An 18,608-nucleotide genomic window follows, 5' to 3' on the forward strand; every position below is an offset into this window, starting at 1 on the left:
AACCTACATTAATTTCAAAACCTAACATTTGTAATAATAATAATAATAATAATAATAATAATAATAATAATGACGGCGACAATAATAGATGTACAATTATTTAGTGGTAAAGACTAATTGCAAAATCTCCCACATCATATAATGCACAAAGCCCTTTTTTATATGGATACATGAAATAATAGATACCAGATATTACAAACTTTATACACTGCAAAACTTTTTTTCAGATACACATAGATAATGCAAACTTTCTAACCGATATAAGAGCCTTTTCTTTGTCTTCAATATTGAATTATTTCAATTTTTTGTTGTTAAGGAGCTTGCTTGGTTTTATTTCACAGTGATTGAATCGGCTGTGGTGCCTGCCTTCTTCTCTGTCATTTTCATGTTCTTAATTCTCAACAAGAAATGGTTTGCACGAGTTTAACATGATATTCTTTATATCATTCAAAACATTGATAGTTAATCAATTATTCAGTCATTGATACTTCAAATTAATCTTAAGATATACCAAATGGTGATTAGTATTGTCTTGATCACTTTATCAAATTGTTTGAAACTGCCTTATTTTTCTCTAAATGAGTCCAAACAAATGCCCATTTATTTTATATATCTCGGCAAAACAACCCCTGTACTGAAAATTAGCAACATTATGTTTTAGTTATTTAGCTCATCTTATTTGCAAAGCATACCTGGGCACATATTTTTATCTTTTAACTTTGATAGTAATCATTTTTTATCCTTTTATAGTACCAATTTATAATCTTCATCTTTCTCTTTTGGAGAACTTCTAGGTCAAATCAGCGGCGATAATCACGGGTTCTGTGGAATTGGCCCCCGCAGAATGAGTTCGTCCGGCTGTCATGTGGAATTGGCCCAACCGTGATAATCACTCCCAAGGGAAACACTCTGCATATATAAATTAAGTAGAAGACCTCGTAAGTTTGCACACGGTGAAGCACAGAAACGCATTACACGCAAAACACCATTATAAACATGAAGTGTCTTTTATTGTGTATGTGGACTTGGGTGTTGTTGGTATTGATGGGAGGTGGAAGCATGGGGTGCTTGGAAGAAGAGAAGAATGCACTGCTCAAGATTAAGGCTGCCTTCAACCACCCGAATGGTTCTTCTCTTCCGTCGTGGCGCGATGGCAATGGTGACTGTTGCGGCTGGGAAGGTGTGGAGTGCGATAACACCACTTTGCGGGTTACTCAACTACATCTGGGCGGTAAACGCGATTGGGAATTGCGAGAGTCTGGGCCTTGGGTTATTCACGCCTCTTTATTCATTCCACTGGTGGAACTTCAAGAGTTGGATTTAAGTACAAATTCTCTCTCAGGTGACTCTCTCTCTCTCTCTCTATCTCTCTCTCTCTACCAGGAGGGCAAGTGGGAAGAGGGAAAATAGAATTAGCTCAATAAGAAATAATTCGTGAAATGCTGACTAGTTTTCCGTCATGAAAGGTCCACTTGTTTGCAGTTGGCATCCCAAGAAAGTTGACTTGAAGGGGACTTGTTTGGAAGTGGACCAAATCACTTTCTCTCAAGATTCAAAAATAAGAAAAAGAAAATCAAGTTTCATCAGATTACCAAAGAGCTATACGTAGATTTTAGATCAATATTTACATATTTTATGAAAGGTTTTGAGTGTTTCATGATAAATAAAAGTCAAATTGCGGGTGCTATATGATTTACAAAACATGAAAAAATTAAATTTAAAAATCATCAAAAATAGATTGGTGAGAGATTTAATATAGAGGGAAGAAAAATGATTTTAAAGGTACTGTATTGTTTGAATGGAGAGAATAAAATGGGCCGAAAAAAGGATTAGAAAAGATTAGAAGGAATCAGATTGTTAAGTTAATATGTATTTTAAATCCCTCATATAATGGGATTGTGAGGGATTCGGGGGACTCATGATCTTATCAAGCAATTTCTTTTTTCTTTCCCACCTTCACCTTCGATGTATTTCAAATTGTAAATTTATAAATTATGTATACATTAAGAGTAGAGTAAAGTCATAATGCATCAGTAAGTAATGATTTACGAACTACTGACCTTTTTTCCATTATAAAGATCTACTTATTTGCATTTTGCACCCAAACAAATAAAATTTATCACTAGTTTGTTGCATTTTGTTGAGTTTTAAATGCAGTGGATTTCTTTGTTGGAAGAATATTTTCTATATTAGAGAACATGATAATCTCTCTTTATGCATTTTTTGACTTTAAAGTAATAAGATTTTAAAGTTTGGGAATGGCAAAATAAAGTGTGTTTTCAAGAATATGAGTGAAAACTTTTTGCTGTATTCATGTTTTGAAATTTAAACTTAAAAGAAATAGAAATTTGAAGACGACATATAATTGAACTAATACTTATTGATCGAACTTGGCCCTGATGGCAAAACCTGGGTATCTTACCACATGGAGATAAAATCAAATGTCACACGACAATTATAGAGGTAAAGTCAAATATTACGTGGAGAGCACATGAGAGACCATTGTCTTAGCACTGCTAGTTAACTACATATGGTAGACATTGTTAATGGTGGATGTTTACTTGTTAATGAAATTGGTTTATAAAGTCATGTGATAGAGACTTTTTTTATGCTCGAATATATCAGACCAACTGGTTTCTGCTTTTAAATCAATTATCCTTGTCATGAGAGTATGGCTATTCTCGATACCTTGAAGATAGTTAGACATCCGATATCTGTAGATAATTAATTAACCATATGGATCTTTTCATAATCAGAGTTAAATGGAACACTACACCTGAAGAAATTGAAGAAGCTATTTCTATCTTTCAATCAATTAGAACGAATCCCCTCATTGTACAAGCAAACTTCAACAGAGGCCCAAATTTTGTCTTCCAATCAGCTTGAAGGTATGTGTAAAATAGAAGACTGTGCCTTGATATATAAAATTCGATTTTGAGAACCTTTTGTCACTCACAGGTATGAATCTGGAGCTACTGGATCTTTTTGGTAACAATTTGATCAATGATGCCTTCGAGGACATTACGAGGATAACATCTCTTAAGGTCTTAGACGTCAGTTTTTGTGGACTCAATGCAGCAAAGTTACTAGAAGGTACTTATGTGAAAATGCTTTCTTTTATCATCTTTTTAAAATTAAGATACGGTAAGATTTTCTGGAACATAGAAAGCATGACTGCATTATATTCAACAACCCCCAGAGATCAATTTTGGCTGCACATTTTCTTCAAATAACTTAGCGCAAACCAACTATAATTATAAAGTGATATCATAGAAGCACATATAGTTGTTTGACTTATGCTTGAAGTTGCAAGAATTTAGTTGAATGTCTAGGGAAGCCACCGATAAACCTATGTCATGCTCAATGTCTTAATTGTGGGATTATTATGTCGGTCATCCTTTAAAGTTTGATCATTTTCAATTTAATCCCTGACCTTTGAAGATTGAAGTTTGGGCTCCATGCTTTTAATGGCGTTCAACTTTTTAACTGGCCAATCCGAAGAATAGTGTGATAACATAACAGAAGCAAGGAGTTATTGCTAATAATGTACAAATAGTCTGAAATGACAAATTTCCCAAAGGAGTTCAAATATTGTACATGAATCATAACCAAATTAAATGCAAAAGTCAATTGGGAATCAAAATCAAACAATACTTAAAGTTTACATCTTAAAACACAATGACAGTCAAACTTCAGGGATTGCAAGTGTTGATAAATTCAACTAAGCCATGATGCCTAAGAAATTAAATGACACTAAAGCTCAAACATGTTTAGATTGATTTTTACTTTATTCTTTGTGCTTATTCTAAATCTTGTGGATCTTTCACTTTGACCTTTTTTCTTAAGTCGAAACTCCAGTGACATGCACAACTGTGGACACATAGTTTCTTGTATTATTTTTAAATTAAGATATTATAGATATTGACGGTACGTATAGTAAAAAACAAATTATTTTGTACTTTTCACAAAGCAACAAAAGACGCACATCATGTGTTGTTTATGGTAATACTTCTTGATTAAATTACCAATATAAATGCAAGCACAATAAGCGTATCAAGGTTTCGAAATCTACTAATTTGATTTGCAAGTAACACTTGACACGGATGACAAAGGGGAAAGGTTGCATTTGATTAATAGTGATTATGCTATCAAAAGGCAAAGCACAGTTGACAGAAAAAATCTCTTTTTCTTTCATGATCCCAACTAGCTATATATTGATTGGTCTGATTCTAATATCTTTTCATTGTTTTTTCTTTTTCTTTTATAATCTCTCTCTTATTTGAATATAATACGATTGAATAAATGAAAAAAATAAGATGTTCAAGATTGGGCATGTCAAAAAAACAATATGTTCAGGCGTCACATTTTGATAAGCCCATAGATAGCCTTTACGAATGAGCACCACTGAAAAATAAATAAACATGTCATCTATAAGATGTTCATTTGGACAAATATATATCTACTAATCTATTATTATCCCTTATGCACGATTAAAACCATAGCTGAGGGAATGATTTCTCATGTTCTTGACTCGTAGCACTTCACCTTGCCTTTGTGATAGCAATGTGACAAGATACATAGCATACATGTGCAACATGGCCTACATCGAACAAATGAGCTTTTAGCTAATTGTTCTGTCGTCTCAAACTTCAATATCTTATCATTTCAAATATTAAAAAAATGAAAGAAAGCATATTTTACACAACACTTCATTTTATCTTTGTGATTCCGACGTGGCAAGGCACATTGCTCAATTTTTACCAAGTGACCCAAATGCGACCAAAAAATATGTATTAGCTTACTGATTTTTCATTAGCAAAATTCTCTCTCCTATTAATTTGAATTTCACGTAATGAATAAAGAGAAAGTATAATCTTAAATGACATGACTAACTTAGAAAGCTACTTATAAATACTATATCAAGCAAACAATTTCTAGTAGTAGTTAATCATGAAACTTTTAAATATATCCTATAAATCATTTCAAATTTAGCTTATTTCATCACATGATTGTAATTTACTTAGTAAATAAGTTTTATCGTTTTGGTTTGTCATTGAAGATTTTATCTCTGATTTGAATAAATTTCACTTAATAAGTAAGCTTTCACTTATCTACCAATATTATTTATATATATATATTTATTTATTTATTTAAAGTTGGAGTTATGTTTGTTCCTATGCTCATCATGTGGCACTTCACTTCGACTTATAAGTATTGGCCTGTTAATTTGTCATAAACAAGCTTTTTATCTTGATCAAGTTTAAATTTAAAAAATAAGTATAAAGAGTAATTACCTTGAAAATATTTTCCGAGATTTATCTTTTTCAACTTTATATCTCATTCATTTTAAATTTGAGAAAAAGTAAATAGAGATAGTATATCTTGAATTATAAATTTAACATTATAATTTAAACCATTTGATGTAAGTTTACTCCACACATGCCACTTCACTCATATATGTAATTGTCATGCGGCATGAATTGCGGCGAAAATTTTCCACATGGGATGCATTCGGCCAATACGTTCTAACTATGGACTTGCTTTTCTTGAAACTTTATCTCTTTAGACTAAATATGAAAACCACAACTAAAGATAAAATATCTTGAAACGACTTATATCATTCCAAGATTATCTCGTTCAACATTTATCTCTCAATGATTTTAAGATTGAAAAAAGTGAAAAACTGTTTTCCATTAAGGAAATTAATGTAATTAAAGAATAAATTATTTATAATATTAAAAACTCATTCGCCCTTAAAAAAGCTCAGCATCTTCAGCACCACTGCCCATTGCTGCCTCCGCCCACTGCGGCGCTCAGTCGCATCATCACACCATGAAGCTCGGTCGCTATTACCACCACCGGATTCGACATCACAACTGCTAGAAAAACCCACACGACCTTTGGTGTGAGCCACGATGACCTCAGATCTGAAGTGTGGCCTCAAATTGGAGGCTGGAATGCTTAAGAACTGAGGTCACGCCCCTCAAATCCAAGGCCTAGAGGGGGATGGTCGGGATGAACAAGCAACAAGGTGGTGCTGATGGACAGTGAGCTGGGACATGGTGCGGAAGGTGACGGAGGACGGCAGGTTGCGGTGGTGAATGGGTGCCGAGGAATGGAAGTGAAAGAAGAAGAGAAAGGAAAAGCAAGCACGATGAAAAAAAAAAAAACAGAGAAGAAAAAAAGTGAATTGCAAGTCCACATGATTTTTGGGGGGCCTCCGCTGCTGACTTGGCGGGCATGTCAGCCAAAAAAACACGTGATCTCGTGCTGCACTTAACGGGGGATCACATTGCCTCGTTTTTGCCAAGTAAAAGATTTAATTTAGGGGTGATCGATTTCCGATCTGGTTCGATTCTAAGATGGAACTATAAATCGAACCAGGAGGACCGGTTTCCAAAATTGGGAATCGGGGACTAGACCAGTCCGGTCTGATGGATTTTTTTTCACTACTTGATGCCATATCTTCGTGTCTCCCAATATTTTTTTAGAAAAAAGATATGAGTAAAAGGACCCTAACTATGTGTTCATATATCTTCTACGATAGACAAAAATTAAAAAGCAGATTTATAAATTGCATATTGAAAACAATAAATTAAACCCACCAGTCATCGAGAGATAATGATTATTTTGCAACCATGAATGATCAAACTTCAGTAATGATTCGCAAATTGAAAAGAGGAACCAAAAAACGTATTTCGTTTAGGATTTAGTTCACATTTTACTAATTTTTTTGAAGAAATAAAAAAGTATAGGTAGTCAGTCCGGTTCGATCAGTCTGATTCGGCTCGGTTCCCTTTGGAATCGGGAATTGGGAACCGGACCGCCCGGACCAAACCGGCCGGTCAAAAAATAAAATTGCTGCATTTGGTCGAGGAAGGTGTAATTGTTGTAGTATATGTACATAGGATCGCTACAAAAATAACATTTAAAACAATATATTACTTCCTCTTATTATATCTTTAAGTGATAAATTGAATTTGGCGATAGAAAAAAAAAAGGTTAAATTGACTTGAATCAATAAAACATGCATTCAGGGTACGTATCGTCACAATGTATGTATACTTTTCCAACCATTTATAAATATTTCAATCTTTCGGTTTTTCTTAAATTTTTTATCTAATTTACTAACCTTTTTTTTAATTTACATTTTTTTATTTGACATAAAGTTTTTATCCAAGTAATATAGTCACATGAACAACTTAAAGTACATCAAATTGGTGTGTATGGGTTCTCATAAATTGAGTTACATATAGATGTGTTTTGTAATATGGGTTGAATTCGAGCCGAGTCAAGTATGTAGAGAATGATGTCCCGAGAACTAGACCAAACTGGCCAGTCTGGTCCGGTCTAGTCCAAGCAATTCCCGGTTTGGGCAATTCGTTTTGCACACCCCTAATTTAATTGGCAAAAAAATTTAAGAAACTAAAATGAACGCCGAGCAAAGTTTAGAGGCTGCCCATGCAATTATGCCTTATATATAGGATTAATATCAACTTTAGTCTTCATTTCCAATCCAATTCAAATTTGTCAAACTCTGGAAGTAATTAAGCTTCTCCTTTTTTGTTATAATTAATGTAATTTAAAGAATAGTGGAAATGAAGCATTTGTGGTGATGTGACTCAAGTGAAAATCTTCATTTACCAAATTTTTTGTTTGTATCTTAGATATTAGATTGCACAATCATTCTATTCTCCATTCTCAACAAAAACCATGATCTTGAGTGTTTTAATCATACAAGTATAACTTAGTGATGATACTCATAGTTGTAGTGTCCACTTCAACAGGCCTATGTGGATTGAGGAACCTTGAAGAGTTGGATATTAGTGTTAATGGATTTTGGGGCCCTCTTCCTTCATGCTTCTGCAATATGACCTCACTCCGTGCGCTTGATATTCTACATAACTATTTTAGCGGGGCCATTCCTTCATGTCTCCTTTGTAATCTCAAGTCACTTGAATATATTGACTTTTCTGAAAATGCTTTTGAAGGCTCACTTTCTCTTGCTTCCTTGGCTAATAACTCTAACCTTGAGGTATTCCTCCTTTTTGGCAACCATAATAGTCTAGAAGTAAATACGGAAGAGCCCACTTGGTTTCCTACATTTCAATTGAAGAAGTTTGGTTTGTCAGACTGTGTGCTCAACAAAGATGCAAATAGCGTAATTCCCAGCTTTCTGAAAGAACAATATAACTTGAGATGTGTTCTACTCCGCCAAAGTGGAATGACAGGATATTTCCCAAATTGGCTATTGCGCAACAATGTAAACCTAGAATGGTTCAATCTCAAAGGCAACAATTTCTCAGGTGCTTTTTTTTTGCCTTCCCATTTGAATCTGGTTAGCATGTGGTTTTTCGATGCGTCTGCTAATATCATTGAAGGAGAGCTTCCATCTTGGATTGGTTCTATCCTCCCGAATTTGCAATTTTTGAACATGTCAAGCAACTTATTGAATGGTAGAATCCCAGCCTCAATGGGCAATATGAAACAACTATTTTCATTGGACTTGTCATATAATGGCTTCATAGGAGAGATACCGGAGACACTGGCTGAAAATTGTAAGTCACTTTATACATTGAAATTGTCCGGCAACAATTTGCAAGGCCAAATGCTACCGAGGCATTCTAACTTGACAAGCTTGCATTTTCTGCATCTAGATAGCAATCGTTTCACAGGGGACATATCACCCTGTATATTAAATAGCTCCTCTTTGCAAGTTTTGGATGTAAGTAATAATTCCCTATCTGGGACACTTCCCAATTGGATTGGAGATATGCAATACTTGGAGGGGCTTATGCTGTCAAGTAACTTACTGGGAGGTCCTTTATCATTGAGCTTTTGCAACTTACATCATCTGGTTCTTTTAGACCTTTCAAGTAACGACCTTGGGCCCTATATACCCCCTTGTGCCAATGTTACAGTTATGAGGTTCTTGCATTTAACAAATGACATGCTTGCTGGGCATTTTCCTAAGTTTCTTTTCGGAGCTTCATCGATTGTCACATTGGATCTGAGGCACAATGCATTGTCGGGTGAGGTTCCCAGTTGGATTGGTTCACTTAGGAACTTGAAGTTTCTTCTACTACAAGGAAATAATTTTGAAGGTTCAATCCCTCTGGATCTATGTCTATTGAAAAATATGAGCATATTGGACCTCTCCAATAATAATCTTTCTGGAAAAATCCCTTCTTGTTTGAAAGATCTGAGATTTGGAAATGATGAGGTATCTACAGACTCATTTGCTACCTTAGGCATGTGGTTGTCTGGTGGACGTTACACACTTGCATCTACGTTTGAATTAGATGAAGTGTACTTCATGACCAAGAGTAGGTTGGAATCGTATAAGGGCAACATTCTACAACTCATGTCAGGAATGGATCTCTCGCGGAACAATTTGACAGGCATTATTCCTCCAGAGGTTGGCCACTTGAGTGAACTTCGAGCCTTGAACCTGTCACACAATAATTTGATGGGACCAATCCCGGAAATGTTTTCCAATTTGAAGAATGTAGAGAGCTTGGACCTATCCTACAATAGCTTAACTGGTCTCATCCCTCCACAACTGACAGAGCTCTATGCCCTATCAGATTTTAGAGTGGCTCATAACAACTTGTCAGGCAGGACACCAGACCGAAAAAATCAATTTGGAACTTTTGGTGAAGCAAGTTATGAAGGTAACTCCTTTCTTTGTGGACCACCATTAACAAGCTGTGATGACTCAAATCGGGAACAGTGGACGCCACCATCTTTAAATAATACCAAGGAGGATGACCCCTGGAGAGAAGCCTTCTTGTGGAGTTTTGCAGGATCATATGTCGTGGCATTCCTTGGGGTGGTTCTTTTTCTCTATCTAAACTCATACTATCAGTATGTGTTGTTCGAGCTTGTTCGTAAGCTTATCCCATCATTTCCCCTATAGAGATTGTTCTTCTAAGCATTTTGTGATGGAAAAACATGATGAACCAGCGGAGCACCTTTATGTAATAGGATTGTAAGCATTTGAGTCTATATTATGCATTTTGAACGCTTGGCTTCTAGAGTGTTATCATATTTCTTGTGCTACTCATTTGAATATTAGGAGATTTTGATATGGTTGTGAATTGAGAGAAAACAGTTTAGTTCACAATTGAAATGAATCCAGCATTGACAAATTCCTGTAAATATTGCCCAAGATGTGAAATATTTGATGGTTGCGACCAGCAACATCGAACCAACTTGGTTTTAGGGTCTCAAGACAGGATCCTACTAACATAAAGGATTGGGCGTGGGGAATTGCTCCTGTTTGATGACAAAGGCATGCATTTCAGGACCACTGCTCTGCAGCTTGAGCCCACCCTAGTGCTCACTGCTTGATGAAGGTTTATAGATAGAGAACTAAGCTAAACCAATACTAAGCAAAAATTGCTTAGAGGATTGGTTCGACTCTATTCGTAGAATTTTAAGAGCGACTGCATATGTATCAGCATCAATAATTGTGTTAGCATTTCTTTTCCCATCACCTTAATGTCGTGTTCAAACTAAACCAACATAGAATATTTGTCAAGGGTCAACCCTGTCACCCCTTTCATCTAGAAGAAATCTGTGTCGAGCTATATTTATAGTCATCTACAAAAAAGAGAGCACATTATGCTGAGCTACATACATTACGGATATTGACTCAGGCAATGACGCAATACAACAGTTCAACATAAAATCGTGAATTGTTCTTTGTTAGTGCTGTGTAGGTGGAGTTCAATGGTGTTGATATTGGCTATTGCAAAATAAGGTGAATCTCGTGGAGTTAAAACTCACTGGCAACAACTTGTCGGGTGTTTTTCATTGGCCATCCAAGTCAAATCTTGTCCACATGTGTTGGTTCGATACATCTGCCTTTAGCATCGAAGGAGCACTTCCATCTCAGATAAATTCCATCCTTCCGAATTTGCGGTACCTAAACCTGTCAAGGAACTCGATAGGAGGTAGAATCTATCCATATGTAGGTGATATGAAATTGTTGACGACCTTAGATTGGTCGAACAACAGCTTCCCAGGGGAGATGCCAGAGCCACTGGCCATAGGTTGGGTCTCACCATCTATGCTAAAACTTTAGACAAGAACTTGCGTGGCCGACCATGAACTACTAACTTGACAAGATTGAAATATTTGTATTTGGACGACAATCTATTCACTGGGATATATCACTTGGCATTTTGGATAGCTCAGATTTTGGATCTAAGCGATAATTTCTTGTCCGTACCAATACCAAACTGGATTGGAGATATTCAACTTTTGGAATTTCTAATGTTGTCAGGAAACTTACTGCGTGGTCCTTTATTATTTAGCTTTTGCAAATTGAATCCTCTCATTTTTTTATACCTTTGGAGTAACAAATTTCGGTCCAATACCCCACCGTGCCAATGTCAGATTTATGAGGTTCTTGCATTAACAAAGAGATGAGGTCACCAGGCTTTTTCCTCAGTTTCTTTCTAGAGCTTTGTCCATCGTTTCTACAAAAAATGCAATGACAGGTGAGATGCTCAGCTGGATCAGTTTGCTTTGGAACTTGAAGTTTCTTCTACCGAAAGGAAACCACTTTGAAGGTTCGATTCCTCTAGCTCTTTGTCAGTTGACCAAGATGAGCATACTGGATCTCTCTTATAAGGGCCTTTCTGGAGAAGTTCCTTCTTGTTTGGAGGACTTTCCATTTGGATATGGTGGGATATCTAATAGCACATTCGATTCTTTGAGTGAAAACGCGAAGTATTGGCAGCTCCACTAGTACGAGGGAAAAACTTGGTTTATCATTTTTCTATGATAGTAGCGGTACAAATGCTTTTTCGGATGAACTAGGAGAAGCGACCTTCATGTCAAAGAGTAAATTGGAATATTAAAAGGGCAACTTTCTAGAATATCTTTCTGGAATGGATCTCTCGTACAATAATTTGATGGGCTTTATTCCTCTAAAAATCGATTATTTGAGCGAAATATGTCTTAAATCTGTTGCATGATCATTCGACGGGATCAATTCCAGAAAAATTCTCCAAATTAAGGAATACAGAGAGCTTGGACCTTTCCTGCAACAAGTTAACAGGTCCGATTATATTCCTCCGCAAGTGAGAGAGCTATACGCACTTTCGCTTTTTAGCTTTGCTCACAACTGGTCAGGCAAGACGCTAGACAGAAAGAATCAATTCAGCTTTCAATGAAGCAATTTATGAAAGTAACCCTCTTCTCTGTGGACCACCATTAATAAGTTATAAAAGCTCAAATGACAGTCCGTGGACTCTGTCAACTGTTGACATAGGCGGAGATGATGAGTCCTCAAAGGAAGCCCTCTTATGGAGTTTCGCTGGATCATACATGGTGGCATTGGGCGGGGTCGTTGTTTTTCTCTACTTCAACTCGTACTATATCAACGTGTTCAATTTTGTTTGTAAGGATATCCGATTGTTTCCTTAGCAGACCTCATGCTTGCAAGCATTTGAACATCTCGAGTCTCCACTATGCATGTTGAACCCTCGGATCATCATATTGTCTGTCTTTTCCTATAAATTTGGATATGGAGTATCATCAGATTTTCTTTTGGTTGTGAACTTAAGGAAAGATCACTGTGATCACAGATACAATAACCATGAAGAATAATAATTCATAGCTATGGCCGTGACTTGTCATCACAGATTGAGGAGTGCTTCTCTGATTTTCCTTGAGAATCTCTAAGGTACGCCAGTATATCTAACCGCATCTTTTTCATGACTCTTTTACACTACCATTGAAGTGGCTGATTTTTCCGAAGCCAGATCGGCTGTCAACTGACTTTGCCAATACTTAACTGATTCTTCTTCGAGAGTAAGTACCATTACCGCCAGAATGAAACTTCGCTGAAGGTGGAAATTACATCGTCTGAGTTTTTCCTTCCTAACAACGCCTCCTTCTTGATGGATGCAGAGATTGCAAATGGGCTAAAGCAAGTTTCACGTCCGCAATTTCTATTTGCTTACTTCTGTTGCTTTTTCCCGAACCCTATTAGGTAGACTCTTAGCAGTTCTATATGTTGTATTGGGTCATAATTTGTCTTCTTAAAATTAACCACACAAAGAATTCATCATCCTCCCGCTCTAGCTTTTTTTCTTTCGTACAGAGGACGATATAGCGCTTATAAAACTATTCTCATGGTGGTGGTGGTAGTATTCTTTAGCCAAAAAAAAAAAAAGTAATAGTGGTCAAACTAAAATTATAGAGCAACTACTCACAAACAGCTGAAAATAAGATGAAAGCAGAAAAGATTATTACCCGAATATGATCACGTTGTAAATCAAATCGTCCATGGAAAATGAGAAAAATATAACAAATACAATGAGCATTCCACTTCGTAATGAATGGAGGCATCTCCTCTGTCATGGAACGCCATCTCTCCTTGAGGCTTTTTGATTTGGGGTGTGCACACACTAACAACATAATAACACGAAACTCCAGCAAATCGCTTGCATTCGGTTCAATCGAAATGAATCGAATTTTGACTAATTTTTGTATTGTTACACAGTTCTATCACACCCGACTCTATCTCGCCACTGTAAGAGCAACAGAGTAGCACCATAATGAGCCAAGGCACCCATGATCACAAAAACGTGAAATATCTGATGGCTGTGACCAGCAAGGTCGAACCAACCCGGTTTTAGTCTCTCGGGAATCCTGCTAACATAAAACAAAGTACCTGTAATGTAAGACAGTGCCATGGCCAACTCATAAGCAAGCGTGATCGGGCGCTGGGGATTACTCCAATTCACAATACAGGCATGGATCGCGGGAACAATGCCAAAAAACCCCATGGACAAGAAGAGCATTGCCCGAAATGCCCGGAATTTCCCAGAAGAAAGAGAAGGGGCAAGCAGTGTCGCGACAGTGAACATCCCCATTGCCGTTATTCCGCTAAGGTAGATCAGTTGCCAATGGGGCTCGCACTGGAAAATATAGTAGATTGGGGGGAAGAATGAGGTGATGATCATGACCGTGATGCCGACATAGTCCATCCGCAGCAGCTGGATGTTCAAGCAGTGTGAGTGGCATGAGAAAAGGTGGCAAATGCTGCTTGAGAGGAGGCAGAACATGGATCCGCCTAAGAAGACAAAGAACGGCCACCGTGTTGCGGCTGGTTGGAGAGAAGCGATCTTCAAATCTTCTTCTGTTATCTGATTCAAGTTCAACAAAGAATTTGTACCCTGAAAACTATAGTGTTAGATACATCTGTAGACTTCAAAAGAGAGTATTCTTTTCGTAAGTCGAATGAAACATCGTTGGCCCGCCACTCACCAAAAGCAATTCCTTTGAGTAAGAGATATTATTTCCTGCACTGGTAGAGTTTGACCTGCACAAGTGGGTTTGCATATCAAGCCATTGCATAATCTATGGTACACTAGTCGGAGTCCAATCTTCAGATCATAATTTATAGAAAATGGTTCGATCCTGTCTGCCGAAGGGAGAGAGTAGGCCAAAACGGTGAAAGTGAATGGGCAGAGCACTAACTGAATAACTATCTAGCTTGCTTAAGTTGATACTTTCAAATTCAATTTGACAACTAGTGTACTACTCTTCACTATAAAAGTTATTTACCATTGTGATTTCGTTCAGAAAGTCTTAGCAGCAATCAACATTCAGAGCATTCTGCAATAGTTTATTACAAGGTCCACCATGTGTGAACTTTTTCTAGACACAGTGCTACTCGCGTGGAAAATGATTATCCATTGACGGTTTGACTGAATGCATGTTGTATTACCAGGAACAGAGAGAGATTTTCCGATGGGTTTGATCTTTTATTTCTTTCTGAAAAGAACGAAAATTTCTATTAGTACTTTGATCCATCATGGTAAGTAATCACAGATGACTCTTGTTATCCATCTTAATTTTGCACTTGCTATTTGAACAAGACTGTCTTGACTGTCAGACTACTACTACTCCTGAAATTTAGCAACAATAAAAATGGCGAGCACAACCCTTGTATATTCCTATGAAACAAACTTTCTGAGTTTAATTTTATGTGCCTGCAATTAATGTCACAAACTCGAGTTATTCATCTGTAGCACCTGCAATTTCGATTCAGCACCAAAAGAAAATGAAATGGCAATTTTGGTTTCTGGTTGCAAGAAAGGTCAGCTAATGAAAATGGCCGGTTGCTCGGCATGGTAACAAGCCACGAATATCACAATACTACATTCACTTGTACCTACTAAAAGCGCCTTTCTGCTAACAAACAGGTAGGAAAAATCTAAGCGGTTGTGACTGTGAAATTCGACAATTTTAAGCTGGTTATGGAGGATTTGATCAAAACAGGGTAACTCAAACGTCTTCACCAAATGAGCAATTTAGCAAGCTCTCTAGTGAGTTATGACTTGCACCTACGAGCCTCATCTTAGATTACACTTGAGACAGTGAAATCGAGCTATGATAGTCAACACAGATCTCGCTGCTACTGATAAATTCCTCACTAGAAATTATGGGTTCCATCTGATGTCATCGAGTTGGGACGGACAAGTTGCTAAATACAAATATCGATAAATCAGAACTCACTAAAATGTGCACGCTAATATAGTATAGGATTGAATGATACAAAACACACCTTGAGAATAGGCCGAGAAGATCAGCAACCTGAGGCACGTCCACAAAATTGGCCACCGTCAATCCCAGAAACACCAGAAACCCAATCAAATGCCTGCTCCCCCATCGCACACAACGCAAAAGAGATCACCACAAATCACAAGAGAGAGAGAGAGAGAGAGAGAGAGAGAGAGAGAGAGAGAGAGAGATGAACTCAAGAAGAAAATATGAGCAAAGTTGGGCTCGCATGACAAAACAAATCAAACTAAAAACACATCAGTCATCCATACGTCCAAACGTTGACCGTCTCATTGTGCCAACGGAACAAGCTGAGGGCGGCCTCGGCCAGCGGCCAGTTGGCGCGGTAGTGGTGGAGGATGAACTCGTTGTCCTTCATGTACTCCGGCAGCTCCCAGAATGACACCAGCGCGTACCGCCTCGCCTTCTTCGGGCTCCCAGGAGCCGCCTTCTTCTCTCCGTTCTTGACGACCGCACAGTCATCATCATCAGAGCAGCACCCGGCGCCGAGCTTTCGATGATCCATGGCCTCACTTCCCGACTTCCTCCTCCAAACAACCATCTCTCCCTCGCCAGCACTCATCGTCCGCACGAACCGCACGGACCGCACGCCCCCGACGACAATATATAAGCAACAAGCGACAACCCCACGAAGGAATGAATCAAGAAACGGGCAAACACAAAGGGTTTCTTCGCTTCTCTCTCTCTCTCTCTCTCTCTCTCTCTCTGCGTGTTCTTGAGCGTGCCTTGGAGAGAGAGAGAAGGTTGGAAGGGGTGGAGGAGCGACTGCAACATCCACCGAAGTGGGTGAAGGAGCATTTAAAGAGCCATGAGAAGGATGGAGGAGGAGGAAGTTGGTTTGGCGTGGGAAGGAAGGAGAGAGGGAGGTTAGGTCATCCATAAATATGGGCGGGGGAAGGTCCGTTCTTGTCCTTTGGCCACGGGAATGCTCTCGTTAGATTAAGTAGACGCTAATGGTTTGATTTGCCTGAAACGAGAGGGAAAGGCAAAGGCAAAGGCTAAGGAAGCAACAAATCCATGTGGTGAATGAGATGGGTGATTGGAGTGGGACTCAATCAAAACGTTGCGCCACGATGTAGTCAATGTCACTCAAGTTATTGCCATGTTGAGAAAGTGTTAGATAAGCGTCGCCTTGCGCTTATGACGTGATTGCTTGAAAGTGAAATTTTTACAGAAAAAAATGTGTACCTATTGTGAATTCTTTGGGTGAAAGAATAGAGGTGATCATATAACGTGGGATAACTTTTTTTTTTTTAACGGAAGAAGAGAAAACATTTGGTGGATTATCATCCATAATTATGAATCATACATCAGATGATGGACGATACCCAGTGACGTTTGTTGAGAATTTTCTTTTAAATAATGTCTATTGATGCGGCCCTATTTGAACCATTTTGTAAGTTCAAAATGATCAAATAATTAAGACTCCGATATTAAATGGAGGGAAGTGTACGACTTTTTTTTAGGTTGTGGGTTTCATTACGAAATAATGAAGAGATTTTTAATTAAAATATTGAGGAAATATGTTCAAAAAATTATAAACCTATTGTAGTGTAGTCAAATCATCCTAAATTTTTCAATTGCACCAATTTAGTCCTAAACCTTTTTGACAATTTGCCAATTTAGTCATAAATATCTCAATTGTGTCAGTTTAGTTATAAACATTTTGACGATTTGTCAATTTAATCCTTTCGGATTGCCAAAAATCGCTTATATAGTGGTCTAGTCAGTGCCGGCTGTCCTATGTGGCATGGGTGGCCAGCACTGATGTAGAAATTTTGTTTGCAATTTTTGTCGATTGTGTTCGTTGCCACATTATGTAGTGGATTATATACCTGTTAAATTCTTACATCTCCTTCTAATGATAAAGAAGATTGCGTGCATTTCTTTGCTTTATTATTAGCTTTTATAATTTCATCAGCTCACTGTCGATGGCGATTTGATGAACTTCCAATATGGTGGATAACATGAGCTGTCCTACGTTATGAGCAAAAAAATCGTTTTGGCCCCTCAGCACTCGCCTTAACTAATTGCAATTGTGACGTCATCGACCCATTTTTATATATATATATATATATATATATATATATATATATATATATATATATATATATATATATATATATATATATATATATATATATAGTTCATGTAGGTGGGAAAATATGGAATTAATGCTCCCGATCCCCCAACCTACCTGATTTCATGCAGATGAGGCTGGTCAATGTGGACCGACCGTTCGTAGGTTATGCCATGAATAGGAGCTGAATTAATGCATAGAGAACGTATGACCCATAAAGTAATGAGGGCGCTGACCAAAAAAAAAAAAGTAATGAGGGCCGTGCTTGACCTTTCTTCTTATCATTGGAACGTGCCATGCGATACCAATGTTGCATGAGTTATTAGATTTATTCCAAGAAGTGGTGAATGTATATCATGCAAAATTGGCATTTTCTGATGTAATTTTCAAAAATAATTCAGAAAGCAGTTTTCAAACGATTCGTCCCTTGCTTTTTGTTGAATTATCCAATTTTTTTTCCAGATCTTTGACTTCCCATTTCTATTATCCCTAGTCATTGGTAACGCAAGACCGAGGACAAATTTGTCATGTCGAAATATGCGGGTTTCCTTTTGACTCTCATGATTTATCCCAAGAGAATGATTGGAGTGATGTGTTTCTCTGCGGAGGAGAACGACATTCCAACCGTGAAGATTGACGCGATTTGTTGAGGCATTGGAAGATTTTCAACTCAAGTTAAGGTTATGTACACAGATCACAGAGCCATACCTACAACCCAAAGGCCAAAACTTACCGATTAATGGAATATACATGGTATTTCATGGGTCTCGAGATAATCAAATCTCCAATTCTTGAATTAGCTAGTTTAAAAAGCAAAAGAATGCTTCATCATTTTCACGTATAAATTCCAATATAATTTTACCACCAACATCAACTAGTTCGCTGCGAACACGTGAAAATTATATCATAAAGGAAGGTGAAA

At 37.5% G+C, this 18,608-nt stretch overlaps 3 protein-coding genes across 3 annotated transcripts; 2 read left to right on the forward strand and 1 right to left on the reverse strand.

Moving 5' to 3' along the window:
* Positions 1 to 871: 871 nt before the first annotated feature.
* LOC115663598 (receptor like protein 21-like) lies at positions 872 to 4,090 on the forward strand. Its single transcript, XM_030585588.2, has 3 exons — positions 872 to 1,342; positions 2,757 to 2,888; positions 2,959 to 4,090. Exons 1-3 carry the CDS (start codon positions 997 to 999, stop codon positions 3,231 to 3,233), a joined length of 753 nt encoding a protein of 250 aa, XP_030441448.2. The 5' UTR covers positions 872 to 996; the 3' UTR covers positions 3,234 to 4,090.
* Positions 4,091 to 7,753: 3,663 nt separating this feature from the next.
* Positions 7,754 to 9,990, forward strand: LOC130136565 (receptor-like protein 15). Its single transcript, XM_056306600.1, has one exon. The coding sequence runs from the start codon at positions 7,754 to 7,756 to the stop codon at positions 9,917 to 9,919; it is 2,166 nt and encodes a 721-aa protein (XP_056162575.1). The 3' UTR covers positions 9,920 to 9,990.
* A 3,252-nt stretch (positions 9,991 to 13,242) lies between these two features.
* Positions 13,243 to 16,470, reverse strand: LOC115687398 (heptahelical transmembrane protein 1-like). The gene is made up of 4 exons (XM_030612946.2): positions 15,858 to 16,470; positions 15,590 to 15,682; positions 14,287 to 14,341; positions 13,243 to 14,195 (listed from the first exon to the last, which is right to left on the reverse strand). Exons 1-4 carry the CDS (start codon positions 16,166 to 16,168, stop codon positions 13,512 to 13,514), a joined length of 1,143 nt encoding a protein of 380 aa, XP_030468806.2. The 5' UTR covers positions 16,169 to 16,470; the 3' UTR covers positions 13,243 to 13,511.
* Positions 16,471 to 18,608: the final 2,138 nt, after the last annotated feature.

This window comes from Syzygium oleosum, unplaced genomic scaffold (assembly GCF_021117445.2).
Source record: "Syzygium oleosum isolate NSW1041296 unplaced genomic scaffold, Sole_v2.1 Sole_v2.46, whole genome shotgun sequence".
Lineage (NCBI taxonomy): Eukaryota > Viridiplantae > Streptophyta > Magnoliopsida > Myrtales > Myrtaceae > Syzygium > Syzygium oleosum.